At 39.1% G+C, this 16,056-nt stretch overlaps 1 protein-coding gene across 1 annotated transcript; it reads left to right on the top strand.

Moving 5' to 3' along the window:
- The first annotated feature begins 8,672 nt into the window (after positions 1 to 8,672).
- On the top strand, positions 8,673 to 12,962 carry hrh3 (histamine receptor H3). The gene is made up of 3 exons (XM_022768705.1): positions 8,673 to 8,910; positions 9,630 to 9,796; positions 12,210 to 12,962. Exons 1-3 carry the CDS (start codon positions 8,673 to 8,675, stop codon positions 12,960 to 12,962), a joined length of 1,158 nt encoding a protein of 385 aa, XP_022624426.1.
- Positions 12,963 to 16,056: the final 3,094 nt, after the last annotated feature.

Raw genomic sequence — 16,056 nt, 5'->3', positions numbered from 1 at the left:
TAATCAAATAAGTTGACATTAAAACCATCACAAACTGTCTGAAATTATTTAGTATATTTTGCACTTCCTGTTTCAACTTTGACTTGTACATATGTGCATGCAGTTTCATTGTTGCAGTGGATAATTCTGGTTGACAATTCTAGTGCATTTCTTTTTTTTTTCACTTGCAAACAATTTGTTAATGTGTTAATGAACTTCTCACCAAACTACTCACCAGAGCCCAATTCTTCATTTGCACACTAGATGGAAGCATTTGCTGCACCAGGTGATGTCTGTATAGTTTATAGCTGTGTTTACTCTCTAAGCTTCTGCCAGGGACACAGTTACAATGATTGGGCAAAATTTGCAGAAATCTGCACAGTGCAGCCACATTTTAAACCTCTACCCATAATTTTACCTCACTTCTGTTTTAAGGCAAGACACTACAGGTGAATAGGGAAACTAATAGATATCAGCTTGAAACACCTGCAGTTGATTACTTATTTTAAGACAATTATTTCTTGCATAACATGTTTTCTGAAATTTTGCGTTTAAATATGCATACACATTTTCTGATTAAATATGCACTAATTTGCATACATTTCTTGAACACAAATTGGATGAAGCCAGGATCAAAATTCTTGCTTCAATTTGTTGAAATATTAGAGTCAATGTTTTTGCAGAGGAGATTTCGGATGTCTCTTTTTATCACTCTGAAAATGAGAAAATACCCTACTGTCAACAGCCATAAAAAAAAACAAAAAAAAAACAAAAAAACAGTTTTGCCATGTTTTCAGGAATAAAATGTTACATAAGGCTATAAATGTTAGTAAACAAACCTCTCTGTCAAAACAGAATATAGATAGGAATAAAACTAACTTTTACAAACTAACTTTTGTTGAATTTATGAGAAATTTACAGACCCAAACAGAAAAGGTGAAATAAACCCCTAAAAATGTAGCCCAAAATCTCAAAATTGACCAGTGCTTGAAAAAACAATGTTTTCTCCTGCCATGTCTTGCCTTAAAGGTCAATCATCCTTGACATTTTGGGCCCTTTTATTCTATGTAGACAACTGTAGCTGCAGGTATTTTTGAGGTATTGAATGTTGGTTCTCCATGTGAGGCTTTGAAGGCCCTGCTTACTTCAAGCAATTAGGTCCCCTGAGATATGTGCATATCTGGCATGGAGGGGAGGTCATGCTGTAATGTAGGTTAGTGTCGAAGAGGACTTCGACGATGAGTTAGTGATTCACCTGTGAGAAGAGAGATCTGTTGATCAGAAACGTTGAAGGCTGTTACACAATACAGCTGCAGAAGGGGTCAGCAAAATAAGATAAACTCCTAATGGAATAGGTTTGAATGCTGAAGTCACTAAATCACATGCAGAAACATGCTGCTTTTGAATAGCAACAGCAGCATTTGCAAGATAAGTCTGTAAATCAGCACTTTGTTATATGAGTTTTCAAAGCAACATGAAACAACCAGCAGAGCTCCAAAGAGGCCACCTCAGCTGTGCCTAAATTGCAGATGCAATCGTCAGAATAACGGCAGAATGTATCGTCACAGGGAATTAAGGGTAACAAGTCTTGGAAATCCTAACAATAATGCCATACAAAGACAAACTGCTCTGAAAAAGAGGGAAAAAAACAGAGGAGATACATCAAACAAATGTTTTCTGTTCAGGGGGTTGACAAAGGCTGCTAATTGGCATGCAACCTACCTTTGTAGCAATGCTTGATATTACATTTTAGTTGCATAAAAGTAAAAGTTCTCACATTTTTGTTGACCCACATTCACCTCTTAAAAAAAAAAAAAAGTAAATTTGATTATATTCTTTGTGGTTTTGTAATCACTGACAAAATCAGCAATTTTTGGCCTCATTGGTCTGTCGTCATTTATCTTTGTATAACATTATGCATGACAGTTGAGTCAAAATGGTGTCGCTCAATATTTGGCCCAGGATGTGTTCAATTGTAGCCCTCTCACCTGTTCAAACAGACAAGGTCATGTGGACCACCCCATGCTGGGGGAAGAAAAAGCCACTTCACAGCTTCCTTTTAATTTTCAGCCAGTGTACCTATCTTGTTGTTGGTTGTAATTATTGCCATGCCCTATATGCTATTGATAGAAAGGAGTAACCACCTCCATCAGCTGAGAAATGCATCATGGGCTAAAGGTGGTCTTTTCAAGTCATTATGGCTGAGCTGATCATGATTTGCTCCACACTCCAGGGATGTTTTTATTGATCTTATTGCAATAACTGCTCCCTACACTTGGCCAGCACCTAAATAAAACCCTCTCAGTGCCTGAAAACAGGTTTCCTCTTTGTCCTTCAGAAAACAATAGCCTCTGCATTTTATTTGTTAGCATATATCAGTCAGTGACTATTATTGGTGACATGGTTAATTACAGCGGATCGGAAGTTATGGAAACACTGCTGCAGACATTAATCAAAGCATATTCATCAAATCAGGTCTAGAGAGGGAAAGAAGCGCACTGGGCTAGTTCCTGCTAATTAGCATGGCAATTATTGTAAGCTGTCACAGTTCTTAAGCAACGGGGTGGACTGTGTGTGCTCCAGAGCGTAATCCCTCACAAATTACAAGATAATGGAGGCAAAGAGAGGCCACTGCTTCAAAAGGAACCAAGAGATAGAATCCCCAGCAGGGACATTTTAGGGACAGGCAGCGAGAGAGAGACAGTGAGCGAGGGAAAGGTAGGGAAAGGAAGTACAGCATGTATTCCCTTCACATAGAGCTGTCTGAATAGGAGAGGCTTATTTGACTGCTGAAGTGATTGGCCCAAAAGGAAGTAGGTCTGAAAAGTTATTCTTCCACTGACACATTATGTTTTTTAATCTATTACAAGATAATAGCCAATGATAAATCCTCTGTGAGTCTTCTGTATTGCATGATGTGCAGCATGAGCTCAGAGCTAATAACCGCAGATCAATAGTCCTTCTTTCTCCTTGAGTCCAACATGTGGTATGCTTACCTGTTGTGCAGAATACAATATATAACTTATTCCAGGATTCACCAGTTGTAATGTTTTCTGTGTCTTAGCGGATTTAGAGGATACAATATCTTCAAGCACCAAGAAAAGATAATTGCCAAAAACGCAGGCAGCACTTTGCAGGAAAACAGTCTGTTGTAGCCCGATGTGCAGCACATGATAGGACATGCTGTACTACACCAATGGTTAGTTTTGTTGTGTCCCTTCCTTTAATGACCTGTACACCCACACAGGTGACTTCCAGCCAGTTTCAGAGGAGTGTGGGATCTCTCATTCAGGAAATATTGTTTGTTTATATTCTTATTTTATAGCTACACAGTGAAATGATACAAGCAGGAGAGAAGGAGGGTGGCTGAAGTGACGGAGGATGACACGACCATAAAATGTTTGATAAAACACAAATCAAGCCCAACCTGAACACTCCCACACCGCCCTCAGGTCTGATCAGGTAACACAAGTGAACATACCTGTGTGGGTGGACCATGGTTGCAGAGGGCCTTTCATGGGACTGTTCTTTGCACCACTGATGGTGTTCAGGAGGTTTTATAAAATAAATGGTGCAAGTAATTTGTTATTTTCTGTCTTCTCTTTTCTATATTACATCTTTTTATATGGAGATGACCCAAGGTGCCACATTTACCACAGAGTTTACAATGCTTAAAAAAGTAATTTTCACTCGAGATATGACTCATCACAAGGCACATTCATTGTTTCTCTAAAATGGTCTGAACAGCATTGTCCCTATTGGATCATCAGGTTTAGCTTTTATTTTCACATGGGTATTGTCAATAGCACCGATGGGTGTTAAGACGGTAAAGCATTGATATTCATATGAGGAATATAATTCTAAAATAATTGCTTTAATTCTGCATTGATGCTTTAGGATTGATGTGACACTATTTTGGGACAGATTACCTCCAGTAATTTGTTTTTCAGGTTTAGCAAGGAAATTGAAGTAACAATCTAATTTTGAAGGATGTTTAATGCATATTTACATCACAATAACAAAAGGATTCATTCAGAAGCAAGTGGAAGCAGCAAGTCCCGTGCTGTATGCATCGTGGTGAACATTTGAAAAAGAAGGCAATAGGGACTACATACTATTGCTAAATTTCTAAATTGTACAAACAGCTCCAAACTTGTTGACTATAATTCTTTTAATTCTTACATCATTCTTACAGTAATAATTACTGCTCAGTGATGTTTACAATGACTTACTCAATAAATTTTGGTATGAAGGTGGGGTGCGGTTATATATGGATTAACCAGCTTGGAGCTTTTGATAATGAGATGAAAAATTTAACAAGTCAAAATACTGTCAGGATGAGGCACACCCACAGCATTTCAATGAGCTTCTGTGGATCTGGAGCGTAAGTTAAATGCCAGCACCCTTCATCTATCAGGCAGCTCTGCCAAACAGACTGTGAGGCTGTGAAGCCATCCAACTATGAGTTCAGCTCTCTCATTAATGATTAGCATTTATTATGTAAACTGTGACAGCTCTGATGTGATGTGAAGACTGAGACTACCAGGGGATATTTCTGTTATGTTCAAATGGCAATTATCCCATACCGTGAATATTTATGTAGCCCTGCAAATCAGCAGTTGGAGCAAGCTTTTCTCTTTTTGATTTTAGAGGGCAATCAACTCGGAGGAAACTTGGTAGAGTTTGTGATGAAAATGCAAATTTCAAAATGCTATCTGTAGTAATTGAATATTTTTTTGTTGTTCGGAAAATGATAATTGTTAGATAATTGTTCAGGTTGTTGTCTCAGCTTTTTGTTTGAATGTCTTTTCAAAGTCAGATATTGTTTGTCACTGGAACGAGCCAAGTCACAGCAAATCTGCACAAAGGGACTGTGCCCTGGGCGCAATGGCCAGAGATGCAGTAAAATGCAAAAAAAAAAAAAAAAAAAAAAATCAAGACTGTACCATTTCGCTATATTAGTTAGACACTTTCCATGTTCCTGATAGATGTACAGCATTGCATTTTGAGAATCTAAAAGACGTGACAGGCAAAATACTGAAACTGCATGACTAATTTTAATACAAATAGTCAACTATTTCTGTTTCTAAATATGCAAAAAGAGGGAGCTCGATCTCCACTAAACCTCACTTGTAGCTTAACATCACATTTTCAGTACCAGGAATTCATGAGCAAAAAACATTCTTATACACTGCTGCAGTTCTCTGGAAGAGTTTTCGGATCCTTGAAGCAACAGGCAGACAATAGTTTTAAACTGTTCTCAGAGAAATGGTTGTCAAATGATCAAGCCTGTTTTGTAGGCTTGTTTACTTGTTTTGCATGTTTCAATATTGAAGATCTGTTGAAAATCTGATAATTTATACGACTAATTTGTAACCTACAACATACTATATGAAAATGACCTTGGACGGACCCCCAAAAAGCCTCCATTGGGGTGTAAAGGGAGGATGTGTGCTGTACATGATTTGGTTTGTTGCTGGATAGGCAAGACTGTTACAGTGTGATATCATCAGTACTCCAGCCCAGCATCCAAACACAAACACTTGAGTACTAGCGTAATGGAGAGCCACAGCAGGGCACAGTATAATCGGCAACACTAGAGCCTCTGTGTACCCTCTGTGACACTGCTTTGTTTGTGACACTGAGTGCCCTTCATATTCAGATGACTCACTGCACATGCATTTCTAAATCCAACGACAATGCACCTGCCAAATTGTTTGGTTCCCTGTCACACTTTCCTTGCATTTTGTTTAATATGTATGCAGTGATTAAACATTTTATTGAGGCACAAAAAAAAAGAATAAAATAAAATAAAATACACCTTGGGCTTTGGAGATGCAGTTCCCAATATTAAATTTGATTCACTCTGTATATTACCCAGAACACCTTTGTGCATGACCTTTGGAGTACTGATCTAATATTAATGTTTACATTATCTATGACTGATTTAATTCCTGGGAATAGAATACGTCCAATCTGATGAAAGCAAATCAAAAACAAGAACAAAATTAATGCCAATGTTTTATCCATTATGAAGAACTTTTTCCATTTACAATTTGTGATTTGCACGCCATAATAGGCAGATAGGAAAACAACATTTTCTGTTAATAGCGTCTCCGGAGCACAGCAATAGTGCATCACTGGTGTAAACCTATGTGCATTAGTTTCCATGATGGCATGATACCAGTTTCCATGACGTGATTGTGCCATTGTTGCATATTTTAATTACTGACATTTATGGGTATTTCACTATTACTAACCTTTTTAATAGGCAGTTAAAAACTACACAACTATTGAACTTACAGTTTGGCCCTTAAGGGACAATTCTATTGATATGAGCAATTAAAATATAACAGGGTTTGAGACCTTTCCAATATGAAAAGTTATTTGTCATTTGTTATTTTGTCAGTCATTCTTTTTCTAGTAAAAGGAGAGCAGTTAATCATACTGTATGTGAGCTGACAATATGTGTAGTCATCTTATATAGTATGTGAATCAAATTCCTTATGCAATCCCTGCTCTTTGCTAGACTACCTATTACACACCCATTCCCAAAGGTGTATTTTTTAAATTTTTTGTACCTTTTGCATTATTTTTTTTTTTTGAGATGAAGAAAAATCATGTATGTTGTTTTCCCAGCTCCCAGCACTAAATTGCCATTATGAAACATTTCTCATGTGGTAAAACATTCAATCATTTTCCTTTCGACAAAGCTGACACGCTGGGAATGGAAAGTGGGGCATATGATGACTCAAATGAATCAAGACGAAGCTGCAAAAGCATTTCTGGTCAAAATGTCTAAAGAGCTGATTTGGTTGTGCATTTCACTTTAATTGAGCTTACTGTGAACAACAAGGAGTATGAATGAAGCTGCATTAAAACTCCTATACTTTGCCATGTGCCGTTCTGTGCACTGGTTCCTGTGCTGCAACTGCGGCGTGACCAACTCTGGGAGATGGCGGTGGTTCCATTTGGGAGAAAATAACAGTAATTCAAGCTGGGCTCCTTCAATCACTTCTGCAGTGTTTCTCATTTCTCTCGGACCACACAGCTGGGGTACTGACAGGATGGAATCAGAATGCAAATAAGGCCTACAGCTTCTTCCACTGTGTGTGTCACTGGGAGGTTATATATACACACAGGAAGTAGCTAAACAGGAACATGAAATATACAAATTCCTACATTTTGGACTTTGAGGCAAGAATGTTAAATATTTTATAAGCCTGCAACTGGTAAAACTGTTATTCTCACAAAGCATGTTGATGAGAGCTTCAGTGAGAGAGCCCCAGTATGTGTGCCTCCCACTCGCTCCTGTTTTGGCCATCATACTGCTGGTGGCTTGTGCAGGTTTTCATGTCAGCAAGAGTGAAGGTGCTGGCTGTTGGCAGGGTGGGAGGAAAAAGTGGAGAGTGAGATTTATTTTGGGAGAGAAATGGCTGTAACCCAGTTTACAAATCATACAAGTGCTGCTGGGTGAAAACCTTGAATATCAAACTTGTGTCAGCTGTGAAGAAACAAAAGAAATGATCATGGAGGAGACATAGATGGGCCAATACATCTGAAATGAAATTGAAGAAAGCAGAGTAATCTGCTTTTCTATTTGTTTTATTGCTTGTTTATAGTTGAACCGTAAAGTTCTTATTACCTTGTTCAGTGTGGGATGAGGGAAGGCCCTATTTACACCTGGTGTTAACTGGTGATCTGTATCTGGGTAAATTATCTGGACAATTGCGATTGGATCTCTGCATGTACACCTGACATTAACATAGGTCTACATTCATCCTGATCCAGATCATCTATCCACATAGCGATTGCATCCTAATGCCATCTGTAAATGCCAAATTTTATTTTGTCATGCCTCCACGTCGATGACTGTCGTGCATCATATCCCAGCATGCTGTTGTGAGGCAACTGCTAAAATTGATATAGACTGCTTGCTTGCGTGGTGGTGTGTGCGCAAGCTTATTCAACTGGAGGAAGTGTGTGCCTGTGAATCAAATGTGAGGTTTTCGTGAATGGATTTCATAACGGACAAGATATAACTTGAGACTATTAAACAAACAGCACACTCCCTGTGTTGATTCACAGCATGAAAATGACACATAAAATGACACATTGTCAAATTGACAATAATCAGATTTGCTGTGCTACAAACATCTCTCCATTCAACAAAGTGTGGGATGCTGCTGGAGGAACACCATTTTCTACTTTAAGAGGAGAGATGTAGCAGCTAACTCCCATTCATTTCACATTAGTGAGAGGAGAAACCAAACTTTTGTGTCTTGTTACTGTATACAACTTATTGTGCCAGTATCACGTCATCACATAGGTTATTATACGGATCATGGAAATGATTTATATATCAAAATCTTGCGCTACTTGTGTGATAAAATCTATTCCGTGATCGTTTGGAGAAGTAATCTCATTACAGCGAGTCGTTACCTCCCGCCGCTACTGGTAAATGCGCAATTCATCAAGTGTCCAGGCAGCGTTTTGTGGAGAGCGTTGTGCGCTCTCTCGTGGATTTTCTTGGTCACTGTGCTCAGTTTCAACAAGAAAGCGAGGCTGTCTGAGCTTTTATGGGGGTGTTGGATGCTGTGTCCAATTCGCCTGGCACCTGTTGCTGGCTTCTAATGATCAGCGCTGGTCTACTGAGGATTTGAGGACCGCGTCGTTCACCTCACATCAGGACCATGTCGGAGGAGCAAACTGATTCCAACTCCAGTGTGTACTATTTTGACAGTGCAGTCCAGAGCAGCCTCGTGTTTTCAGGACCCATATTTGTTATTTTGATGATGATGATGGTGACTTTGGTTGTGGTGATAGTTTTGGGAAACGCACTGGTCATTTTGGCCTTTAAAGTGGACAAGAGTTTGAGAAGACAATGCAATTACTACTTCCTCAATTTGGCAGTGTCAGATTTTCTTGTAGGTGAGTTCAACCTTAATCTTTAAAAAAAAAAAAAAAAAAAAAACTGAAATAAGAGTGTAAATTTCACATTTCTGTCATAAAGGGCATTTTCTGTATGTGATATGATATATGATGAGTGCAGTTTTGAAATCCTTGAAATACATTTGATGCTGCTGTGTATGGCAGCCAGTCTCTGCGTGCTAGATGTGTATTACCAAGTAAAGCTTTTAGTTAATAGGTGGACATTCAAAAAATTTAGCAGCTGCAGATCTTACTTCCTTCCTTCCTTGCTTAACTTTTGCAAACAATCTTTCTATGATCTGCTATTTTACACTCACTCATCAGTATTTGTAATCCTTCTTCCTTCATTTAAACATCAGTGCGGTAAAAAAAAAAAAAAAAAAAAAAAAAAAAAAAGATTTTATGGTAGCACTTTAATACAGTCTATCTTTAATCCAGTTATTTAGTATTTATAAGCGCTATATTAACATTTAATACATGGTTTATAACCCACTATGGTGTAATTATAAGCAGATATGAGAACATTTGGAAGTGTTTATTAATGTACAGTTATAACTTCTCCTGTGAAGACATATTTTACATTGTTGCAGCTGTGCTTTACTGTATTGCCACTGATTTTCTGTTTATACTGGAGCAAATTGATCACATCGCTGCACATTACTGAAAATGTGCTGTATATGTCTTGGTTTTTGATCTCTTTCCAACCACTGTTTCTGTAGGGGCATTCTGCATCCCAGTCTACATCCCCTACATTCTCACAGGCAGGTGGACACTGGGCCGAGGACTGTGTAAACTGTGGCTGGTCATGGACTACCTGCTTTGTTCTGCGTCTGTCTTTAGCATTGTCCTCATCAGCTATGACCGTTTCCTGTCAGTCACCAGAGCGGTGAGTGGAACGTCCTGCAACACACACCTATAATGTGAATGTAGGATTGTGACACACAGTATCCTGCCATATACAGGAAAATTATATTTTGTCATAGTTAAATTAAGTTATACTAGAGTGCAATATGTTTAGAGCTAATTCTAAACTTTCTTGGGATAACTTTCCCTTCTCCATTTCCTTCCTGAGAGAAATAACTTTTTTTCACATTCAAATGAAGCATGTAAAGTACAATGGTAAAAGCTGCAATGCTCTTTCCCTTGTAGCTATCCACATGCTCGCTGCTTGTGGTTTGTGGCTTAATTTCTGACTAGTGAGTCTCCCAGGTCATTGGTAGGGGCAGTACCACCTCATTCGCTCAAATGTGCCCATCTGCAGAGGTTAATCATTCCTGACCCATTCAGGCCCAGTGCCACCCCTAATTATAGTCCTTCCCCATGACGAAGATAAAAAAAAAAAAGAAAAAGAAAAAAAAGTCACATTTCGACTTTGGGACAGACTGGGCTGCAGAAAATAGGCAGAAAACAACACGTGGCTGTCAATAAGATATAACCTTCGATGACTAAACTTGAATTAATTAAATACTTTTAATTTCCACCTCATCAGGTTTAAATAATTAAATCTATATTCCAGTGCTTTATTTTTCTTTGCACAGACACTAATGTCGATTTTCTATTTTCTGGCTGTCTTGGCACGTATCTAATAGTTAACATACATTTCCAAACCTCCGCAGCTGTTCACCCCATTGAATCTTTTGTTGTGACTTGTCTGTGCATTAGCCGTCTGACTATATCCTATACACAGTGTGTTGACTCAAAGGTGGGATGAGGCTTGGCATAGTAGACAGAGAGTGTTCTGTTTCCTTTCACAAGCAAACACTTAACATCAGAGCAATGAATACAAATAACACCAGAGAGAGAGAGAGCCTCTTCTTTAATTAGCTAGCTTTGATCATAGAGATCCTCCTCCGTGCCATGGTCCTTCCAACCTGGAGAGATCAATCATAGCAGAAACAGACCACCGGCAGCCAAGCAGCATTTTCCTAAAAGCATTTCTCTCTGAACATTGAAAGACAAAGGCTCGTCAACAGTCACAGGACAAAGTTTGTCTTTGAAAAGAAAAGATGGAGTCAGATTAGATGCATATATTTGGCAGTTAGATGAAATGTTAGCACATTAACAAAATGCTAGCTGCAAAGTAATAAAGAAAAAAGATCATATATTATGTTTTAGTTTCCATTACAAGAAGGAGCTAAGATTCATCCTACAGGGTCTCAGGAGGAATCCAACAATTTAAAAAGATAATGTTAAAAAATTCAGATTGGAGTCATGAGGGCACCCGATTCTTCTCTGTTGAGTGCTGCATCATTACATGAAGCAGCACGAGAATTACTGTGCACCAGTTAATCTATACAAACATAAACGGAGCCATTTCTCATCTTCTTTGAAGAAGAACCGCAGTTACTTTCTCATCATTCAGAACAGTGGCATATCTTTAGAGCAGCTGGAGAGGTTGTAGAGTATGCTGCCCGCTGAACTAGAATGTGGACAGGGACATAGTATGTGACACTAATTGAGACAAGTGGTCATGAGAGGTGCTTCATTGACTTAACACTCATTCACACACTTTTCTGTACTGCATACTGTCAGCGTGTTGGACACATTGTGGAGTTCATTTGTTTTGTCTCTGCAACAAAATAATTGATTTCACAAACATATAATTATGTATCTGGATGCATATTATATGTTCCAATGTTATGAGCTTGTGCTGTGATTAGCTCAGGGAGATCAGTTTTGTGGTAAACAGTGCTGGTTTTAAACTAAGTTGACTTTTGAGGTAATTGAACTGTGCTCAGTCCTTTGATACATTTCAGGGGCAATTGTTGTACCTTTTCTCCACTACACTGCAGTTACGAGTGATTTTACACATTAATACATTAATGTAAATACAAAACATATGATCAGCTTACAAAATATGATACACCACTGTAGGTTAAACCCCGTTTACACATTAATGCATCACTAAAAACAATCCAGTTTTAGAACAAAAAATAATAAATAAAACCATTCTGCCTGCACAATATGTACTTTTACTTTCAGTACTTTAAGTACCTTTGGCTTAGTCATTTTATTTTAGTAATAGTTTGAATGCACAAGTTTACTTGTAATGCAGTGTGTTACTGGTCTTTTACTATGTTACTTCAACAATCTGGATACATCTTCCACCACTGGTGTTAAATAAACATGACCTACCTTTTTATGGCTAAAGTGAATGTACTTATGGAGATTTTTAGTGTTGTTTTGCCCTATAATATTTCTACAATAATATGAATGAAGCAAGAATGCAGCAAGAGTGACCCCACACTGGCAGCATTGTTCAAAATATATTTTCTGATTTATGCTTATATTTGCTGCAGGTAAGTTATCGTGCCAGGCAGAGAATGACTCATCAAGCCATAATCAAGATGATTGGTGTCTGGGTGCTAGCCTTTGTCCTGTACGGCCCAGCTATCATATTCTGGGAGCTGGCTGTGGGTAGAAGCCGCGTGCCAAAGGATGAGTGCTTTGCGGAGTTCTATTACTCTTGGTACTTCCTGCTGAGTGCCTCAATGCTGGAGTTTTTCTCTCCTTTCATCTCAGTGGCTTTCTTCAACCTCAGCATTTACCTCAGCATACGCAGGAGGAGGTTCCACAGCAGGGAGGCCCAGCTACACCTTCAAATGAGCGAACCTGCCTCTGCCCAGGGGGAAGGTATCCCCCTGTCCCACAACTGGGGGTTTGGGATGAAACTGGCTGTAAAAGGCTCTATCCACTCGCAGACCTCCTCTCCTAGTTTGGGTAAACTCGATCCCTCAACCAGCAGGGCGGCGCAGCCCAGCCGTCTGTCCAGGGATAAGAAAATTGCTAAGTCCCTGGCCATCATAGTGTGTGTGTTTGCCATCTGCTGGGCACCGTACACCCTACTGATGATCATCCGTGCTGCCTGCAGAGGGCGGTGCATCCAGCATCACTGGTACGAGGTCACCTTCTGGCTCCTGTGGCTCAACTCTGCTATTAACCCATTCCTGTACCCACTTTGCCACAGTAGCTTCCGCAGGGCCTTTAGCAAGATTCTCTGCCCGAAGCGGCACACAACTCCCCCGTCATCTGTCCTTCGTGCTGGCCAGTGACAAGCGGACGGATGGGGATGGATGGGGACCAACAGTGTGCCAAAGCGTTGGAAGGAAGTATTAAAAATCCCATAAATTCCACAGTTTCAGCAGATGAAGCTAAACTGTGCAACACAGATTGTCATATAGACCATAATCAATGGCTCTCAATTGTGTTTGAATGTATAAGGTTGGTACTATACAGAATAATGTGACTGACTGTCAATCAGTTCACTGTGTATTAATCATTCATCATAAGCATGAAAATAATTATCCTGCCAAAAAAAAAAAATCTGAATCTGAACAAAAGTATAATCGTAATTGATACAATAGAATTTCCACCTACTGCAAGAACTGAACAAGTTTACCAGTGCTGTGTTGGTTTTTGGTCGAAGGAAAAAACAACGAAAGAGTGAAACACAACCGTTCCTTCAGGCCTATTGATACATGCCATGCAGACGATGTAATAATGAGACCCGTCAGCTATGTCTTATGTACTGTTCTGTGTGTGTCCGTTGAAATAAGGTCAAGAAACATTCTCTAGCACGTTCATTGTCCGCTTGATTATATGATAGATATTCTCTAGAAAATGAAACATAACCATTACCAGGCTAAATAGCAATTTGTGGGTAATGTTTAATTCGTTCAGTTAAGCAGCTTATATGTTGAATTTACATACACTATATTTATTTATATTTATGTTCATAAGAAGTGTCGCACCCACTGTGACATCCTTGCTGCAGCTGAGGTAAAACAGATCACTATCACCCTCTGCTGTTAGAAAGTTTACTACTCTTGCTGTGACACAAGAACAGTGATGAAAACACAAAGTGCAATTAAGTATACATGTATGTGCAATGAAATGTTTTACCAAAGCCTAGCAAGAGGCTATTTTTCCTTATCTTATTTTTTTTGCCGTTACAATATATTCCATTCCATTAAATTACATTAGTAAAGGATTGCGTTTCTTCATACATTCAGCACATTTTCTGCACATTCATCACCCCATATTAACAAATAATTTGTTTTTACAGGAATGTTGGAAAACAATGCAAACAAAACATTCAAATTATTTGAGCTATGATACTACATACTATATTGTATTACTATTGATTATCAATCATATTGCCACTCCAGAGCAATACAACCACCACTTCTCGTCTTTTTTATTTTTCATTTCTTTAGGTGGTTTTACAAGTTTTTGGATTTATGTCATAAAGATGTAACCTGTTTACAAACAATACCAAAACATCATTTGACTGTGAAGAGCAGGTGTGTGTCTCCTTGTGCCACTAGATGTCACCATTAACCTTTACAGCTTCCTGCGTGTGCAGTGCTTGTAGGATTAAGCTTCCATTCATCATGTCTTTGAGGTTTTCCATGGTTCCCATTAACTGCTTTTACTTTATTGTTTGTGTTTGAATTGTAAGTTAAATATTGTTGCACCCCGACTGTTTCCAATTGTAATAGAAGAATGTAACCTAATAACTACAGGTCTATAAAATTGGATGGTGCTCTCTCCAGATTTACTCTCGGAGAATCATATCGGTACTTACTGTCACATGGAAATAAAAAAGACAATAGTTGCAGTATGTCCTATGCTTTAGCATTTGTTGTATATTGTTGTATATACTCTGCACTCATGCTATTTTTTTTTTTTTTTACTGTTTGTGTAAATGATTTATTAGAGTAGCAGCTGAAAGAAAATTATTGTATGAATACTTGAATGATTGTTTTATTTTAAGTGATTTAAATTTTGAATTTTTAAAAATAAACACATCCCTATAACTCGCTGATAGTCTTTATGACATGAAAAAAAACAAAAAAAAAAAACAAACACTTTATTTATGTGCTGCATTGTAACACATAAATGAAAGCACATACATGGCAGCATTATGACCTGTGGTTGCTGTCTACCTGACGGCTAACTGGGTCAGTGCCAAGTGCCGAGTGGCTTTTGTTTGATGTGCAGATGAAATGCTGAGAGTGCAATACCATTTTTGTATTGTTCCCCAGTCTAGGTAGGTTTGATTTGATAGATTAAACAAGTTCTTTCCAGATGTAGACTTATTAAACCTGTAATTACGCCATCATGTTAGATAGTGGGGTTACATTTTGCAGGTGCCTGGGTCCCACAGGGGACTTACATTGCTCAAATTGTTACTGTTGCTTGTGTGCACATCTGGGCCCCTGGTCAGGTGCTGGGAATAAGGGCACAGCTGCAGGGAACAGGCCTCTGCCGGCCTCCCCCACCTCCCCTCGCTCGCTCTCCGCCTGTGGCGTGGTGGGGGGACAGAAGCACACTTCTGACCAGAGGGATGCAGGCACATTTCCCTTGGGATGACAGAACTGCATTTATCAGCAGAATGGCAAGCCTGGGTTTACTCCCTGTGTATCTAAATGCGACAGCAAGAGCCATATCACTGTGAGGAGTGCTTGCACTGTGCGCAGTTATAACAGGAGTACCGCTATTGATTTTGTTGATAGATTGAAATGTCATGGCATGTGTGCCAAACCGATTGGCTACTGGCTGAGCGTGTATTGGGGATCATGCCAGCTTGTCTGGGAGTGGAAGCACCATGAAAACCACAGATGAGAAATACTAATTTTGTGTTCGTGTGTGTGTGCGTGCACCTTTTTAATCCTATTCTGTGTCTGTATGTGCAAGTGTTTATTAGGGGGGGTTGGATTTCTATGACCCCCAAGCAATGTATCTAAAAGCTGTGACCCCAAATGGAGCGCACCTGTGCCCCTTAAGTTTATAGAGCCCCATTAGCAGAGACTCAGTCAGTGATCAGAGGGGGGGAGAGCGCCTATATAATTTCCCCATGAGAATCTCTGCGTAGTTAAACTCTTAGAGATTCCCCTTTAGCACTTTCTTGGAATGACTTAATGCTGAGATCTCTTGTTTTCAAACCAAATAACACATCTGGTCTACACAATAGATAATAAAAGGTGACAGAAGCCACTGTAATGTTTGGCATAAGGAAGAACACAAAAGATGGCAGTGCTTTCACATACCCGCACTCTTAACAACCAAGCAATGACTGATATACTGCACTTTTATTTTGGAGTAAAGCTGGAAACATAAAAGTGAACCTGCAGACAAGACCAA

The sequence above is a fragment of the Seriola dumerili genome, unplaced genomic scaffold, assembly GCF_002260705.1.
Source record: "Seriola dumerili isolate Sdu_G_001 unplaced genomic scaffold, Sdu_1.0 BDQW01001821.1, whole genome shotgun sequence".
Lineage (NCBI taxonomy): Eukaryota > Metazoa > Chordata > Actinopteri > Carangiformes > Carangidae > Seriola > Seriola dumerili.
This window is presented reverse-complemented; position numbering and strand designations above follow the sequence as displayed.

Coding starts and splice junctions, on each gene's coding strand:
- hrh3 (XM_022768705.1), top strand. CDS start 8,673: ATGTCGGAGGAGCAAACTGATTCCAACTCCAGTGTGTACTATTTTGAC. Junction 8,911..9,629: donor AGTGTCAGATTTTCTTGTAG/GTGAGTTCAACC, acceptor CTGTTTCTGTAG/GGGCATTCTGCATCCCAGTC. Junction 9,797..12,209: donor TCCTGTCAGTCACCAGAGCG/GTGAGTGGAACG, acceptor TATTTGCTGCAG/GTAAGTTATCGTGCCAGGCA.